The 19,201-nt window shown below is 29.4% G+C and overlaps 2 protein-coding genes across 2 annotated transcripts; both read right to left on the reverse strand.

The window, feature by feature from the left end:
• LOC137001788 (retinol dehydrogenase 11-like) lies at positions 1 to 3,938 on the reverse strand. Its single transcript, XM_067360965.1, has 7 exons — positions 3,666 to 3,938; positions 3,387 to 3,544; positions 2,761 to 2,842; positions 2,091 to 2,395; positions 1,655 to 1,774; positions 1,152 to 1,368; positions 1 to 286 (listed from the first exon to the last, which is right to left on the reverse strand). The coding sequence occupies exons 2-7, from the start codon at positions 3,502 to 3,504 to the stop codon at positions 136 to 138; spliced, it is 993 nt and encodes a 330-aa protein (XP_067217066.1). The 5' UTR covers positions 3,505 to 3,544; positions 3,666 to 3,938; the 3' UTR covers positions 1 to 135.
• Positions 3,939 to 10,016: 6,078 nt separating this feature from the next.
• Positions 10,017 to 19,146, reverse strand: LOC105667938 (short-chain dehydrogenase/reductase family 16C member 6-like). The gene is made up of 6 exons (XM_067361043.1): positions 13,266 to 19,146; positions 13,043 to 13,197; positions 12,745 to 12,922; positions 12,421 to 12,550; positions 12,039 to 12,159; positions 10,017 to 11,938 (listed from the first exon to the last, which is right to left on the reverse strand). The coding sequence occupies exons 1-6, from the start codon at positions 13,401 to 13,403 to the stop codon at positions 11,809 to 11,811; spliced, it is 852 nt and encodes a 283-aa protein (XP_067217144.1). The 5' UTR covers positions 13,404 to 19,146; the 3' UTR covers positions 10,017 to 11,808.
• Between the last annotated feature and the right edge of the window lie 55 nt (positions 19,147 to 19,201).

A 19,201-nucleotide genomic window follows, 5' to 3' on the forward strand; every position in this document is an offset into this window, starting at 1 on the left:
ATATTTGAGGAAGAAAAGTTAACTAAAATTGTTGCTAAAGCATCTCTTCCACTTATAATACAACCCAATATTATGTTCCAATTTTATATGAAATTGGTAGAATCTAGTAAAGACTAATAATAAATTTATCTCGGATTAATCAGCAATTTGACGTGAGATAGTATTCAATAACGCAACAAGACTTTCCTCGGGCTCCAAATGCAATAGTCGACAAGAAGTATCCCACAACTTTTTGCTATAATCGGCATTCATCGCTTTGCTATATGTCATGGCATGACTGCAATCACTAACGAAAACAAAGAAAAATTACAATATAATTAATTTTTAAATATAAAATAATAAAATAAAATTAATATATAAAAAATGTATTTATATACATATATATATACAGGGTGGGCTATTTTAATCCATCCACGCAAATAACTCCGTAAGTAAGCCAAATACAGAAAAATAGTTCAGACAAAAGTTGTTCAGGACAATGGGGGTCACCTATTTATGCTAGTGACTTTGACCTTGAAGTCAATTTTCAAACCTTTATTTGAAGGTCAGAGTTATTTTTTTAAATGGAAACCCCTATTTTTGATTCCAAAATCTAATAGCTGGTGTCAAGAGCTTTTCAAAACACATGAAGTTATTTTTCATTAAGTACTTTTCGAGTTATGAGGCTTGTAAATTACAGTATTTTGACATAAAATACAAAATATCTTGTAAAATATTCAATTTTTGGGAATCTTACCTTAATACTTTTATGCATAAAATAATGAGACGAATTAATTGGTATAAAGAAAACACATTGATTTTTAAAAAAAGTATGCAGTTGCATGTTGCAAATTACATATTTTTTCTTGAAAGCAACTATGTGTTTTTTTTTATACCAATTGATTTGTCTCATTATTTTATGCATAAAAGTATTAAGGTAAGATTCCCAAAAATTAAATATTTTACAAAATATTTTGTATTTTATGTCAAAATACTGTAATTTACAAGCCTCATAACTCGAAAAATACTTAATGAAAAATAACTTCATTGTCCTGAACAACTTTTGTCTGAACCATTTTTCTGTATTTGGCTTACTTACGGAGTTATTTGCGTGGATGGATTAAAATGGCCCACCTTGTATATGTATATATTATATATCATATAACGCTTACGAATAATAAAGCCCAGTCTCTTCGCCCACTTTTTCATCTACCGCACAATATATCGTTGTTTGTGCTCCTTGCATCACATTCTTAAAAAACATCCATGTAAAAAAATTGAAAAGTTTGTCCGCACCATAAAAAAAGGTGTCGCCGCTATGACGTGATATTTCCGTAGGTATAAGACCAGGATGTAAGGCGTAAACATTTATTCCTTCTATCTCTGCCTCTGGAAATCGAATATTAATTAGTATAAATTTTTAAATAGCCTTCAGGTTTTTTTATAGTAATTCTATATATTTTATTTATAGTTATTTTAATATTTTAATAGTAATTGTATGCAAACATATCATTGCGATTTATATTTATTAAATTTTATAAAGTATCGCAATCTTTTTACACTATTTTACAACGTATCATATATTGATAGTAAATAATATAATAAATGATTAAATAATTTTAATCTTTAATCAATTGTTTATCGATAATTTATTCAATCTTCTTTTTTGACTTACTTGCTAATTGATGCGCGAGTTCTTTAGTAAATAGAATATTTGCCAGTTTACTTTGTGCATAAGCTTTCCATGGTCCATAAAACTTTTCCAAATTAATATCATCAAAATTTATATTGCCAACTGTTAAAGAAAAGGATAATTTGTGTTTTTAATGGCAGCAAGTATGAAAAATGTTGATTTCATGAAATTACTATACCAGCCTAAAATTTAATACTTTTCTTTACAAATAAAGGTTAGTCAGCTGAAAGTTACCACATAAAATTATATAAGATTTACAATAGAAACTAATTATTCAAATTTTATTAATTATTTTACATAATTAGTTAAAAAACTTGTTTGAATTTCAAAGCATTTGCTGTATTCAATGTATTTGTATTTGCATATATATTCTATGTCTTTTCTGTTGGTCCGCGTTGTAATATGTATTCAAACTTACACCAATGCGCTATAGACGATACGTTAATTATCCTGCAGCCAAAACCAGATAATCGCAATTTCGGTAGTAGTAGCAGCGTTAAAAGAAAATGTCCGAGATGATTCGACTGCAGGTGCATCTCGTTTCCGTCCTCGGTTTTCTCGAATGGATACATAAAAATGCCGGCATTGTTTATGAGAATATGAATCACTGGTTCCTTTGTTAGTAAACTCTTAGCGCATTCTCTTACACTTTGGAAACTGCTGAGATCCAGTTGGTAAATTGCGAGATCACCTGTCTTATCTTTCAGCTGTTGCCCATCCACTCTTGAAAGTAATATAAAATTACCAGTATTATTTTATCAAACAAATAAAACGTGTAAAATCAAAATTTTTTACATTTCTGTAAAATAACTAATAAATCAAAAATATTTTATTATTGTGTATTATTGTTTATTACTAATAATATTTTAATTACAATTTGCGATTATCTTACGATTTATTAGAGTTACTAATGTAATTTTGCTTAATATTTCTAAATATACATTGATGCAAATTTATTTTAAAAATACATCATAATGCTTTATTTAGAATCAATAATAACTAAAATTTACATCTTATTCATTGAATCAATTCAAATTGATAATTTAATTATTAATATGTAATTACATGGATATGATTTTTATATTTACTTTGAAAATGGATTCCTCTTTATGTCGTCCACTGCAGCATTTGCCTTTTCCATATTACGACAAGCCAAAATAACCCTGGCTCCTAAATGCAAAAATGTTATTCATATTTAAATATACTTTTTGCATTTTCAACTTAAAAAATCATGGTAAAAAAAGTGCGGAAAGTGCTTAGTTAATATATATGTATATACAGGACTGGACAAAAAATATTTGAAATACAAAATGCAAAATACTGTCAATCTTAGTATTTTGATAGAAGATTGATAGATTTTTATATTTTGTATTTGATAGAAGAATGATAGTATTTTATATTTTAAATTTTAAATACTTAATGATGTATTTGGCCCAGCACTGACTAAGATTGACAGTATTTTGTATATGTATTTCAAATACTTAATGATGTATTTTGCCTAGCCCTGTGTATATATATCAAAATAATCAAAACTTATCAATAAAACATTCGACCTTTTTCATATTGCAACAAAAAGTTTTGATAATTCATCAACCAAGATCGAGGGATATTCTCTATTGATGAATTTTGAATGATCAACAGAATTTATATTCAGATTTGTATCTGGCTCAATTTATAGATATTTCAGCAAAAGTGTTCGTTCATTCTCACTTACCTCTTCGATATAAATCTCTGGCAGTTTCCTTGCCGATTCCGGAATTTGCCCCTGTTATAACCACAGTTTTGCCATCAAGACGCGCCGTACTATCGCACATGATATTAAAAGGCCACATTTTCTATATTATGTTCAACTCTCGATACCGCTGATGTGCTCTTAAAAGTGATTGGTTAAAGTCAGTACAAATAAACCAACACCACTGCATTATTAATATATAAAAAATTTGGTTATATTTCGAAACTCATCAGCATAAAACGATTAACATAATGTACTCACAAAAAGAGCGAAAAACGCAAGGTTTGAATTAAAGTAGTAAACTTGAGTACTGTTAGTCGTTTTATTGGCAGTGAATAACACACACTTAATGTTCGGCAAATGAAGGTTTATTACAATAAATGTAGAGTAATATATCTAATATATCAATATAGAAACGTTCAAAAGAATTCGTAGCACTTGAATATAAGAATGTTGATTATCAGAAGTTTTCTAATTTAACAGACAAATCAAGTATTAATGTTCTCGCTAAGACCGCTTGCGCATAAATGCTTGAATGAATTCAATTTTATTCAGGTATTAGTCTTTTATTTTTTTTTAATTATTATTCTTATCCAATAAGTGCAAAGTTCATACGAGAAAAAGAGATTTGCTGATGCAACGTTTATTGTACTGTCGTAGCAAAACATATTATTATACAGGGTGTCCCATTTTAACTGACCACCCCTGTAACTTCGCAGGAAATAATCAGATAAAAAAATATTCTCTACAAAAGTTATTGGGTTTGGAGGGGGACATCCGATAGTAACATTGGTTTAACCCAGTGATGCGATATTTCCCACAGCGGTCCCGGCTCCGCTGCCTCACACAACCTTACAGAAGCGCTACGTCACGTATCCGTGTGAGCTCGGCCGTTCAACCAATGGAAGAGAGCGAACGCTCCCTTCCACCGAGCCGACACAACAGACGATAAATGCATGCTACTTGCATGTTAAAAGCAAGCGTTTCTGATTCAGAAAAGAAATTCTGAGGCGAGTGGCTGGAATATTAGAGATCACCTGTTCGAAACCTGCTTCGTGCAACTTTTTTTTCTTTTTTCCACATTTGTTTCTTACATAGTAAATTATTAGATAATATTTTTTTGCCCAAAAAAATAATATTTTCTATTTATTATTAATATTCGCATATATTAAACCAACAATTTTAGAAATAATACAGATCTGCTATTGTTAATAGAAAAATGAAGTTATTTTACAATGTTGCAACAAAGTGCTAATTTAACATATGCGAATATTTTTAATAAAGATAAAATAATTTTTTTTAACCAAAAACATTATCTAATAATTTACTTAAAATAAATATCGAAAAAGGAAAAAAAGTTACAAAATCACAAAAAGTTACAAAATCAATAGGTTAAACTTTAACCTAAGGTATACGTGCCAAAGTTATATGGTGGTCAATTTTGTTTTTTTAAATGGAACACTCTATTTTTTATTCCAGAATCTAATAACTGGTGTCAAGAGCTTTTTAAAACACTATAATAAAATTATTTTTATTAAGTATTTTACGAGTTATAGAGCTTGAAAGTTACAGTATTTTGACATAAAATACAAAATATCTTGTAAAAGCTCAGTTTTCGGGAATCTTACCTTAATACTTTTGTGCACAAAATAATGAGACGAATCAATTGATATAAAAAAAACACATAATTGTTTTTTAAAAAAATTATGCAGCTGCATGTTGCAAATTACATATTTTTTCTTCTGACCATTTTCTGCGAAGTTAACAGGGCTGATCAGTTAAAATGGGACACCTTGTATATGGACAGTAATATTACAAATAGTAATTTTATCTGCTAATCTTTTAAATTAAAAATATTTTTATTTTTTGATAATAAAGATATTAAATATTAATATTAGTGTAATATTTTTTTTTTATTATCTCTTAATTCTTTAATATTATTTTACATACAGATATAAGCGAGCGATGATACATTGACTATTGTGCAATTAGAAGTAAACAGCTGCATTTTGAACAACAGCAACAATGTCAAGAGGAAATGTCTGAGATAATTCGATTGTAATTGCATCTCATGTCCGTCTTCAGTTCTTTGACGAAAATTCATCATTATACGAGCATTGATTATAAGCAGATGTACAGCCAGTTTTTTTGTCAATGAATTGTTATTACATTTCCCCTCAAACTTTTCAAGCTGTAATGATCTAGCTGATAGGTTGCAAGCTTACCTAACTTGTCTTTAGATTTTTTTTCTGTACTAACCATGAACGCAAACAAGGGCGTATTTAACGTCCGTGCAACCGGTGCAATGCATCGGGATCCGTGGGCCCCTGGTGCGTAGTGAACATTTATGAATTTTTATGATTTCTTTTTTTAATAAAGAATTATAAGGGAATAACACATTTTAAATGTGGCACTCAAATATTTTTGTATGAAAATACTCGCAATACTTGAGAACTGAAAACTGTGGGAGAACAAGAGAGGAACAAAATCTAATGATCAACTAGCGCTCGGAAAAAAGTGACTGTTTTATTTTATTTGCACCTTGCATCGAAGCTTTAATGGCCTTAAGAACGCATCTGAATGCAAATCGTAATTGCTCTTACAAATGTTTTTTTTTTGTTTTTGTAATACGATATATGTATTGGGGCAACAATAATAATGTAGATAATAGTTTACAACTATTATCGTTGTCTAGCTGCTGCCGCCAATATTTCATTAATCTCGTTGAAAATACTTATAATGACAGATATACGCATAAGCTAATGCAGTACTTGAATTTATTTGCAACGTTTAGCAAATTATAAAGTTTTTAACATGCTGAGCACTTACAACAAAATGTCTTTCTTATACTACAGTCTATTATCAGATATAGCATCATATACAGGGTGTTTCATAATGTCCGTGCCAACGCTCGTGTGCGAATAGAGTGCAGTAAACTAAATAGAAAAATCCTTTACTGTTTTGCAATTTTCGCAATAGTAATTGAGATATTAATTAAAAGGGATTGACGAATAATCGCGCGTTGCGCGTAGCTAGATCGTGGGCTGTACACTTTAAATGTGATAACAACGAGGATCGCATGGCAACGAAAAATAAGACGTAGCGAGAGCAGGAGTGATATGCGTTGTTATTTTTCGTTGCCATGCGATTCTCATTGCTGTCACGCCTAAAGCGTACAGCCTACGATCTAGCCGCGATCAACACGCGATTATTCGTCAATCCCTTTTAATTAATATCTCAATTACTATTGCGAAAATTGCAAAACGGTAAAGGACTTTTCTATTCAGTTTACCGCACTCTATCCGTACACGAACGTTGGCACGGACATTATAAAACACCCTGTATAATTTATCTGTGGTATTTGGAAAATGAATTATTCTTTATATCTTTTACTGTATATCTTTTGCTTTTTCCGCATTCCGGCAGGCCAAACTCACTCTTGCATCTAAAAGAAACATTATTTGTATAATTGTATTTTTTATTTGATATACATTATTTATATTTCGTTAAAAAATATTAATATTATAATTATATTTATTTATTTAAACAGTTTGTATAATAAGAACATCGGGAAAAATTCAAGATATTATTTTTTTAGGTGTTTCCTAAATATTGAAAATTTTTGGAAAGAAAAAATTTATTACAATATTCCAATATTTGAAGTCATTGTTCTCTATTGAGTTTTGTACAAGTTCTATTGTACACTTTTTTACTAATTTTTATATAAAAAATAGTTTTTATTTAATTATATTAAATTACAATGTACATTGTACATATATTTTATATAATGCAAAAAATTAACTAAAAACTCTAAACTAAAAAATACGTAAATAATTATTATTAAAAACCGATCTTAATCAATCCATTTAGTGTTTACGAACATAAATAAAAATAATCTACAGTGAAATCCGTTGTGTTGAGACTTGATCAAATACATGCTTCGATAAACTTTTAAAATCATTTTTCTCGGAAACAAAATCTCGTATAAAAAAATTTTATTTTGCATTTTCGATTCAGTTAATTATGTAAAATCACTATCTTCCTGCTTGTACCACCAGTTACATGACACCCTGTATATTAATGTAATAATTTTATACTAATATTAATTAATAGAAGAAATAAGTTTCTTAAGTTTCAGTCCTTGAAATCATCTAATTGTAAGACTTATAGTTGTAAATACTGCAATGCTCAGAGAATTGAATGTGGAACACAAATTACTCACATTGCACATTTATTAGCACTAAACAGATGTGTAATACAAAAGTAATAAACAAGGAAAAAGAATTTACAATTAACCTGCAGGCGTGACAGCAACGAGGATCGCATGGCAACGAAAAATAACAACGCATGGTGAGAGCAGGAGTAATACGCGTTGTCATTTTTTGTTGCCGTGCGATCCTTGTTGCTGTCACGCCTGGAGTGCACAGCCCATGATCTAGCCGCGCCCAACGCGTGATTATTCGTCAATCCTTTTTAATTAATATCTCAATTATTATTGCGAAAATTGCAAAACGGTAAAAGACTTTTCTATTCAGTTTACCGCACTCTACCCGCACACAAACGTTGGCACGGACCTTATGAAACGCCCTGTATATATTATATGCTCCATATTATCTATATTCATATCAAAATATCTATGTAAAAAATTAACACCATTTTGTATACTGTTTTTATAATAAATGTATATGATATATACCACATTTTTTATTTCTAAAGCATGAAATATAAAGATATTTTTAATTTCTTATGTCTACCATTTGTAAAAAAAACTTGATAAAAAAAACAACATTAATTTTGCGACTTGCAATAATCTGTTTCAATATATGTTTCTTTTAAATATTTAAAATTAGTTTTATTTTATGTGCTTAACTTGGTATTTAAAATACATATCAAAATTAGAAATGTATTTCTATTACAGTAGAAAAGAAACATTGTTGTTTTATAACAGAGAGAAATGGCAAAATATAATATTGTTTAAAGTACAGTCCAATAAAAACTGTTAAAATAATATATTTTATAAAATCACTGTGATTCGTGAAAAATTGGAACTATTATTTTAAAAATATAGACATATTTTGACTGTGCGTTTTAAACTGCACTACACATTCAAAAATCATAGAATAATTTACTTTCTGCAAAGTTGTGTATAATGTCAGTGGAAAAGTGATTTATTTGTTATAACATATACATGATATTTTATCATTCCACTCTGTTGTAAGACTACAATGTTTCTTTTCTACTATAATAAAAATAAATTTAATATTTTGATGTGTATTTTAGATACCTCTGGTAAAAAAATTTCTCTGAAAATGTCTGAAAATGTCAGCGATTAGTGTGAAAATCATTTCCATGTGTTTGAAAGTTTCTGAATATACTGTAACAAATTTTACAAAAATCTTTGAAAATCGCTAAGTTAATCAGAAAGTCTCTGAAATTACACTGAAAATTTCTCAGAAAAACTCTACAACATGTTCGAAATTACGGACATTTTCAGGAACATTTTCAGATTTTTTTCTAACATATTTTCCAAGAAATTCAAAGAATTTTTTTCACCAGGGTGTTGGTAAAAATCTAACAGAACCTGCCGTCACAATTTAAATGGAATAGCGGGATTTAAATGCTTTATTACAATTTTATATTTCTCGTTTCGCTTATTAAAAATAGTAAGTAAGGTATGCAAAGTATGTAATATATATTTGCTTTAATGGGACAAAAAAAATACTTATGTTTTAATAAATTTATTAGGCTTAATCCTAAAATCACTGCAATATTGGGTCAACTCGCGGCGGATTTTTAATTTCAAAAATCAGTTTAATATTCTGAATCTTCTATAGGAATTGTATCAGATTATTGTATTAAACTGATAAGCTTAATTAAGCCACTGGCCACACTTTATATGCACTGTAGATGAATCTTGAGTACGAGTTTATACAGGGTGTTCGGTAAATGCTGAATTACCTCTCGAGTGCAAAAAGAGCGGGTTAAACCGAATAGAAAAATCCTCTACCATTTTGCAATTTTCGCAATAATTAATGAGGAATTAATTTTAAAATATCGGCCAATTCGCGCGAGTCTAAGCGCGCGGCGAGAAGAGACAGCCCATTGTTACGTGATCGCTAGGACGCAAGGATCTAGTAAGGCACTATAAACGTGAGTATTATTCTCGCCCATTTACCGCTGAGCTAACAGAAGTTAGAAGTAAGATAAATTTCTTAAGGTGCCTTTTCACGCTGACGCTCGACGCTCATTTTTAGCGTCCAAATATGTCACGTGAACAAAGTTGACGCTGGATGTAAGAAATGCATGAAAAGAGTTTCTCGTAAAATTTAGCGTCAGTCAGGGTCTGCGTCGGTATTTATCAATATTCGTATATATCAAAACTGCTAAAAGTTTTTGTCACTGATTTTGTTCAGTTAATTTTTTCACTTGCTTTATTAATAATTATTGTTTTAAATATTAAAAAAAGTGTAATTAAGTAGGAATAAGATAAAAACCTTTGGTTACCAGTTCTACTTATTTTATCAAAAATGCTAAAAAAATGTTTATTAATAATTTTTTTATCATATGTAATATTTTTTATTATATGTTTACAAACATAAAATATTTACTTCATATCATATTATTTATTTTGATAAGTATACAAAATGTATATCTTTTCAATTAAACAAAGTTTCATATTATTGCAAACTTTGATAAGTAGAGTAGGAAAAACGATATTAGAATAGTTGTTCAGTATTAGAAAATTTCTAATGTAATACTTAAGAATAGCATTTTTCAAAGTTAGAAAATTAATTGTATAGAATAAAAATGCACAGCATATTTGTATATATTATATTTCAAGCTTTTATTTATAATAAAATAACTTTTTATTGAATTAAATTTACATAACATTGATATTAAATTTACATAATTAAACATATATAATATAAAGATAATTATAAAAATATATTTTGCCAATAAATACAATACTGCTGATTCTTCCAAACCTCAAAAAGTATCATTTTTAATTCATTACTTATTTATTCTTTTTATTTTCTTTATATATATGTAGTATTGGATAATAAATTCAATTATTACTTTTTATTACTTAAATAACATCCATTTTTATTGACAAGGTTGAAAGACCACATGAGACATATGCAAATCCAATAGCGAATAGCACGCACAGACAGATCATCGCACAGATCGCACGACTTGACGCTAAAGCTAAAAAAATCCAGCTTTTTTTTCTTGACGCTAGCGTCAACTCGAAGTCACGTGACTATGGGCAACGCTGAAACGAGCGTCCCATGAATTTGCACCTTTAGCTCAGCGGTAAATGGGCGAGAGGGCAAAGAGTGGGGGAATGAACCAAAAATGGCGCAGACGTGAGAATACCTACATCTTTAGTGCTCTAAATCTAGCGTTACGCACCGCTCGTATGTTGCCGTTGTCATTTGTAGAGCGCTCCTCCCAACGGTTTATCGCGCGCTTAGTAACCAAATAACAGTAAGCTGTATCGCCACGGGTCTCTTCTCGCCGCGCAAATTGGCCGATATTTTTAAATTAAAATTTTAATTAAAAATCGCAAAATGGTAGAGGACTTTTCTACTTGGTTTAACCCGCTCTACTTACACCCGAGACGTGATTCAGCAATTGCCGGACACCTTGTATATTAAGAAACACGCCACATAGCGGCAAACAACATCAAATTGCACTGCGCAGATTTTGCTCGATTTCTGCCGCCAATCTGACATCAAACTGCGTTGCACAGATCCTGCTCTATTTCTGTCGTCAATCTGACATCAAACTTGTGTTGCGCAGGTCCTACTCGGTTTCTGCCATCAATCTGCTGTAATAATTCCGAGTAATCCTGCTCGGTTTCTGCTGTCAAATTATGTCAGTAGGTGTTTTAATATTTCTGCTGACATTCTGCTATCATCATCTAATGTAACAGGTTTTGTATACAATCTGCAGTTCTTTTGTTGACAAAAATTTGTAGTAGACGTTTGGCAATATCTGTTCGAACAGACTTTGCTGACTGGGTATTCAAGTACACATGATTTTAAGTACATACATATGTATTTGTTAGTGATTATGTTATAAAATTAAACAGATATTTAACAAACCACACACATTTGTTATATTTTCAATGTAATTGCAAATTGCATGACATTGCTTTTTTAATTATCTGGTTCGACACTAAGATTAACGAAATCTTTTATGCATTCTTGTGCTTTGTTCGGAAAATTTCTACAACAAAAATAATATTTTTTTTATATATAGAGAATGTGAACATAAAAATTATAATTTTACATTATGTATTAGTTGCAACTGTTTATGTTTTATTATATTTTGCAATATTTTATTTGCAAATATTATGATTATTATTAATATATATTAATTGAATCGCTATTTATGCTATTTATCTAAGGAACGATAATAATGGTATCACACGAAAAAGTATACCCCTTTCTCTGTAATTTTTTCTTTGCGCATTAATTATTAGTGAAGCAGCTTCTTTTGGATATAGTGGACTTACCAAACTGGGAAATCTATATTGACAAAAATATAATTAAATTTTAAAAAATTATAATTTATAATATTGTTCTGGCGTAAAATATTTATTATAACGACATATTCTTAAATACTTACTTTATTATTGGCTTTTTAAACATTCCGTTAAACACTACAGTTGAAAAAGCAGTAGTGAATTTAATCAAAGATTTTCCCTTACTAGATAAACGCAATTCTTCATTAACAGCCTCCATAAGTGCTGAAATATACATATCACAAGTTAGGATATTATCAACATGAGCAGCATTAGCAACATTCTATAGCTTGTACTAAATACTTAAAGATATCCCAACAAACACACGATGCATAACAGCAACAGTGTTGAGTGGGAAATTATAACATCACTGTTATGTTACTGTTGATTAGTGTTTGCTGGGATAATTATACATTATAAATTATTCTAAATATATATTAAATTACTATACGAAAGATTGTAATCTCTTAATATGAGTTGAATTACCTCTGACTGCGAATTTTGTAGGAGAGTAAACTGTTGAATATATTGACGTTGCAATTCCTAATCCTGATGACAACGCAACGACATGACCATGGTTGTTTTCAATCATGCTTGGTAAGAATGCACGCAACATCTGAAAATAATTTCCCCTTGAATAATAGCAATACCTTATTAAGCTTCTGTAGAGCTTTCAACTTGTACTTCAATTACGAGTTAATTTAGCTATTTATAATTATTTCCAAACATATAATAGTATAAAGCACATTAACAATTATTTCATACATTTTACAGCTTCTAAATAGATGTGCTGCGAGATATGTTACTTACCCAATAATGCGCAATAACATTCACATTTATGGTTCGCGTAATTTCATCGTCGCTATAATTTAGAAGTGTTTTAACAATTCCTAGGCCAGCATTATTAATTAAAATAGTAACGTCGCCCACTTCTGTTCTTACTTTTTCGGCCATCTTGAAGACTTCTTCTCTGTTTGTCACATCGCATCTGTAAAATGTGACCATATTTTAATCAGTATGGAATATTTAGCTTATAATGCACAGACAAATTATCTAAATATTTTTTATATCATTAGATATTCGTAAGAAACAGAGATTATTAGCTAACCGATATGCATGTACAGAGTCTTTTCCCATTTTTTTAATCTCGTTCTTTGTCTGTTGGTTGGTTTCTTCATTGATGTCCCAACATACTACTGTGGCTCTTAACAAGGCGTAACCAATTGCTAATTCTTTTCCTATACCGCGACCCGCACCTGTTACCTATTGCAATATCTATTGATGACAAATTTTTTCTATAGCTATACATATGTTGTAAATTTTGTATATACCAGAACAATTTCACCAGCCACACTTTTTTCCTTTACTGGAGCAAATAATTTATATACACTCTCACAGATGTAATAGAGAACTTTGAAAAGAAGCACGAATATTTCTGCTAAAAGAAACATGCCATTATATAGCTTCATACTTGCCTGGACAAATAATTTTTTTAATAAAAATTATTTTTGATGGCTATAGTACTTTGAACATATTTATAGATAAAAAAACTTGTTTTATTTACTTAATTGTAATTCACACTATTCCGTTATGATATATTTATTCTTGTTTCGATCTGCTTTGTTAAGATGTCGGCGACTAGCTGTTTCAGATTAGATATAAATGTAATATAGATTCTTGTTGTGCATCCGTGTTGATAATATTTAATGTTTTACTCATATAAGGTTATAATATAATGTTCCACTTAATGAATCATTTTTATTGTGTATTTTTCTTGTGTAGAAAAGCAATTGAATAAAAAAGGAAAAAGATATAGTCACATTGCAGATATTTTGACGGCAGGATGACGGATTAATCTTCACGTTTTTTATACAAACGCTTAAAAAGGATTGCATATAAATCCTATGTTGAAAAGGTCATATAAAATTGATATTTGCATTTATCTTGTAGTATCTTTTTCGCGATTTTGATTGGTTATTTCGATGCGGACTGTGCGTTACTTTGTGTTATCGAGCGGTATTATTGCAAAAGTTGCATATTCTAACGGAAAATTAGTACAGGTATTTTTTTAGTACTTTTATGTTTTATAGAAAATATTCAAAGTGTCTTCTCAGCGTTATAATATGTATTTTTGTAATTAATACTATAAATAGCGCGCATATAGCGTATGCCTAGTAAACATACGAATCAAATGACTGGTCCTGAATATGTTAATATAATTTTACAGATGGATAGTCTTCTATAACTATTTAAAACATTTTTTGAAACGTTGCAATTACAGAATGCAACAATTCTCTTTAATTCTATAATGTCAACATTAAATCGCTAAAACATGTACACTTACAAGGAAAATGACGCAAATGTCCGTCTTCGATTTTTACGGGCTTTGAATATGTAGAGTAACTCAAAATAAGAGACTTATATATAATTTTTTATCTACGTTCTCGCACGTTTAGAGATTGAAACAACCCCTACAAGCTAAAGCGGTATATTTGATTTTGAGAGAATATCATCAAAACTTTAAGAGATATAAAAACATGTTCCCAATAAAAGTTGTATGATATTTTATAAACTTTATAATTGCGTATTTGAATTTTTACAAAATATCATATTTCTTTAGGTCCACTTTTTGTTATACTCTTCAAAAATGTTAAAGGATTACTTGACTATGGTTGAACAAAAGACAATTTTCAAACGGTTGTAACTTTGTTACAAGAAATAACCAAACATCTGTAGATTAATAATCTTGTTTGTTTTTTATTTCAAATCACTGAGTATCCAGATTTTATGGGAGCCGTAAGACGATGAACGCTCGGAAACGTCGCGCTAATATTTTTATAACTATTACAATTTTTATTATTTTGACTTAAAAAAATTACTGTTTATAAATAAAATATGTATTATTATGTGTATGAAGTTTGAGATAAATCGTCCGTATAGTTTTTAAGAAAACAAAATTTATTATGATAGATTTTTTCTAGTCCTTGAAACGTTAATATTTCCTTAGGATAGGAGGAATAATTAGCCAAACTTTGTATCTTATTGTTAGAATAAAAATGTATTTTTTTAGTTGCTTATTATTTATTGCAAAATAAACGCTTGATGTAGATACTAGCAGATACTGCACATGTACTTTATGAATAATAAATTATCGATGCAGCGTAGTAAAATAAGTAAATATATTAGTTCTCGTAATGCGCGCAATCCAAGAGGCTATCTAATAATAGATTTTTTCTAGTCCTTGAAACGTTAATATTTCCTTAAGATAGGAGGAATAATTAGCCGAACTTTGTATCTTAGAATAAAAATGTATTTCCTTAGTTGCTTATTATTTATTGCACAATAAACGCTTGATGTAGATACTAGCAGATACTGCACATGTACTTCATGAATAATAAATTATCGATGCAGCGTAGTAAAATAAGTAAATATATTAGTTCTCGTAATGCGCGCAATCCAAGGGGCTATCTAATAAGATGTCTAAGGCAACTTATAAATCCTTCAGTTTTTAGCACAAAATGACAGCTTTTCTTAATATACATTAATATATTTTAGTTTCTAATTAATGGAAGATGAACATTAAAGAACAACAACCAAAAAAATAACACCACATAATGTGTTTTTTTAAATAAAAAAACTTTTGCCTGAAACATTTTCTTGTATCTTAAAAAGAACAAAAAAAGGGATTTAAGTGATTCTTTTTATGTATTACCTTACCCTGTATAAATCATCATATGTCATGAAAAGTATGCAGTAAATAAGAGATTAGATGAAGATAATGAATCCACTATAAAAATTGATTGAAAGATGTTAACGAGTTTTGCTCTGGAAGAATGAATAGCATTTTGAATTTGTTAGTTAAAATTATAATTTTATAACTTATAATAAAATTAATTAAATTAAAGAAATTATCTATTTGGACTTTTTTAATTAACAAATTACATATTAAAAAATAGCTTTTCTAGCCCAGAACTGAGTGTTGGTTGTTCAATAAAGAAAAGTTAACAATTAGTTAATTCATACGTTTTGGCTCATTTTATTTGGCCATCTTCAGTGAACGATAATTAACAAAAAGAAAGTTACATAGAATTAATGAAAATACGTATACGTATACGCCTTTTTAAAAAACAAAAAGATGCATATACATGGAGATATGTAGAGGTAGACGACTGGGCGGACACCCTCGATGCACAAATTCTGTCATGTGTAAAGCAGTCAGATTGTCAGTGGTCTGATCGAAATCAGATTGAAAGGCTGAGTTCCTCGACAGTTAAAGACTTTTATGAGTGTCACCTTAATTGTGTATCTATCGAGTGAGAACTGAGTTAAAAAAAAAAAATAAAATAAAAGGAAGGGGAAAAGATGTGGAATCATTGCGAGACGCTTCACAAGTCAAAGCACATTAGTTCGAGAGTTCAAACATACTCGACCGTTGAAGTGGATAGGTGCGTTAACTATCTAGACCGGTACACAGCGTCATGTGAAAAATTTTTTTATATATCTAAGACAACACAAGTAAGATTAGTTTTTTAAAAAAGAATTCCGACATTTCCAATTTTATATAGACTTAGCGTCAACGGCCGAATTTCGTAAACAAAATGCGATAACCTTGCGGCGTATACGTATTTTCATTAATTCTATGTAACTTTCTTTTGTTAATTATCGTTCACTAAAGATGGCCAAATAAAATGAGCCGAAACATATGAATTAACTAATTGTTAACTTTTCTTTATTGAACAACCAACACCCAGTTCTGGGCTAAAAAAGCTATTTTTTAATATGTAGTTTTATAGTAAAATAATAAAATAGATAGAATCTTGATTATATTAAGACTTTAGTATCTGATCCATGCTCGATTTTGATGAAATTTTACAGGCACGTAGTACTTATTAAATGTAGTCAAAAAGAGCACACACTGCCGATCAGATACTTGGATATTTCCTGATCGGACACAGTGCCAATCAGACACAATAAAAAACGGACACACATTGATTGCCTTTCACTTTATATCTCTGGACTGTTAACTATCCCCACTTTTCTCACTGAAACAATGTAAAAAGTTACGATCCAGCGCTGCCACATTCTGTAAAGCAAGAAAAATTTGAATTGATTTAAAATTAAGATTAAAAAAAGATAACAAATTTTATAATAAAAGAAATAAATAGAAATAAAGGGTGAAGTTCCGAAAATGCCACATCTCCGATTTGCTTCAAACTACGTTTTTTATTGTATTTTCGCGCTGATTACGAATATGACCATGCTGATTGGCGACAAGGTCATTTTCAAAGTAAAAACTCAAAAATTATCGCTTTTTTAAACATTATTTTTTAACATTATTTGTTTTTTTGTCAATGAATTGTTAGTACATTTTCTCTCAAACTTTTCAAGCTGCAAAGATCTAGCTGATAGGTCGCAAGTTTACCTAACTTGTCATTGATTTTTCTTGTGTATTGACCATTGACGCAAAACGTAATTACTTTTACAAATGTTTTTTCTTTCATTTTTGTAATACGATATATGTATTGGAGCAACAATAATAATGTAGATAATAGCTTGCAGCTATTATCGTTGTCTAGCTGTTGCTGCCAATATCTCATTAATTTCGTTGAAAATATTTATAATGACGGACATACGCATAAGTCCTTAGGAAAATTTACTATTTAAAACTTAACAAAAATAATTTAAGAAAACTTTTTAATTTACAATAAAACTTTTTAAAAGTTTTGAAGAGTAAATTTGGACACTTTAAAATAAAATTTACTCTTCAAAAACTTTAAAAAATTTTTTTAATAAATGAAAAAGTGTTCTTAATTTATTTTTTTATAGTTTTATATAGTAAATTTTCCTAATATTAATATTAGTAAATACAAATGTGTTAACAGAAATAACAAACAAGGAAAAAGAATTTGCATTTAACCTGCAAGTTAATTGCAAAATCTTGCAAATTCTTGCAAATTCTTTTTCCTTGTTTACTACTTCTGTGTTACACATATGTTTAATGCTAATAAATGTGCAACGTGAGCAGACGCAGATTTACATATTTGCCGCTTGGGGCTAAAAAATAGCTGCCGCTCCTTATGTAAAAGTCTATGTCCACGATGCTGCAAATTGGTCCGAGAAATGTATAATCAAATTGCAGTTTTTATGGAAAAACGGCAATTTTATTGGCTATATGTTTTTCGATCAAGATTTCAGACTGATTTCTAGTATCATGGACCTAAAGAGCAGTGAAAATTAGAATGTTTACAAGAAATTTATAACGCGATCTGAGCATGAATGACTTCCAAACGTAACTTTTAACCTAATACAGCCTAATGTGTAAAATAAATTCCAAATGCAACATATACGAATCTGATTCTGCCGCCCCTATATATTGCCGCCCTGGATTATAGCCCATTAAGCCCATACCTAAATCCGCGCCTGAACGTGAGTAATTTGCGTTTCACATTCAATTCTCTGAGCATTGCAATATTTACAACTTTATGTCTTAAATGATTTCAAGGGCCAAAACTTAAGAAACTTTGAAGCCTTGAAGTTACTTTACACAAACTTTTACTTACTTTTACGTCAACTTTAAGTTACTAAACTCCACCATTAAGTTACTTCACATAAACTTTTAGATACTTTTCATGTACTTTATGTCTTCAATAACTAAAGAAGCAAAAACTCAAATTTAAAAACTCTGAAATAACAAACAAAATTTAAAAATTTTTATAGTTACTTAAAAGAACTTTTCAAATTTTTAAAGTTACTAAACAAAACTTTAAGCCAGTCGAAAGTAAATTTTCTTAAGGGAACTAATGCAATATTTGAATATATTTGCAACGTTCAGCCAATTTCTACGTTTTTAACATGCAATTAAGCACTCACAGAAAACGTTTCTTTTATACTACAGTCTATTGTTATATGTAGCATCATATATAATTTATTTATAGTATTTGAAAAATAAATTATTCTTTATATCTTTTATTGTATCTTTTGCTTTTCTCGCATTCCGGCAGGCCAAAATCACTCTCGCATCTAAAAGAAATATTATTTGTACAATTATATTTTTTATTTGATATACATTATTCATATTTCGTTAAAAAATATTAAAAATAATTATATTGATTTACTTAAACAGTTCGTATAACAAGAACATCGGGAAAAATTCGAGATATTATTTTCTTAAGTGTTTCCTAAATATTGAAAATTTTTGGAAAGAAAAAAATTTATTACAAATATTCCAATATTTGAAGTCATTTTTCTCTATAATTGAGTTTTGTAC

The sequence above is a fragment of the Linepithema humile genome, chromosome 1, assembly GCF_040581485.1.
Source record: "Linepithema humile isolate Giens D197 chromosome 1, Lhum_UNIL_v1.0, whole genome shotgun sequence".
Lineage (NCBI taxonomy): Eukaryota > Metazoa > Arthropoda > Insecta > Hymenoptera > Formicidae > Linepithema > Linepithema humile.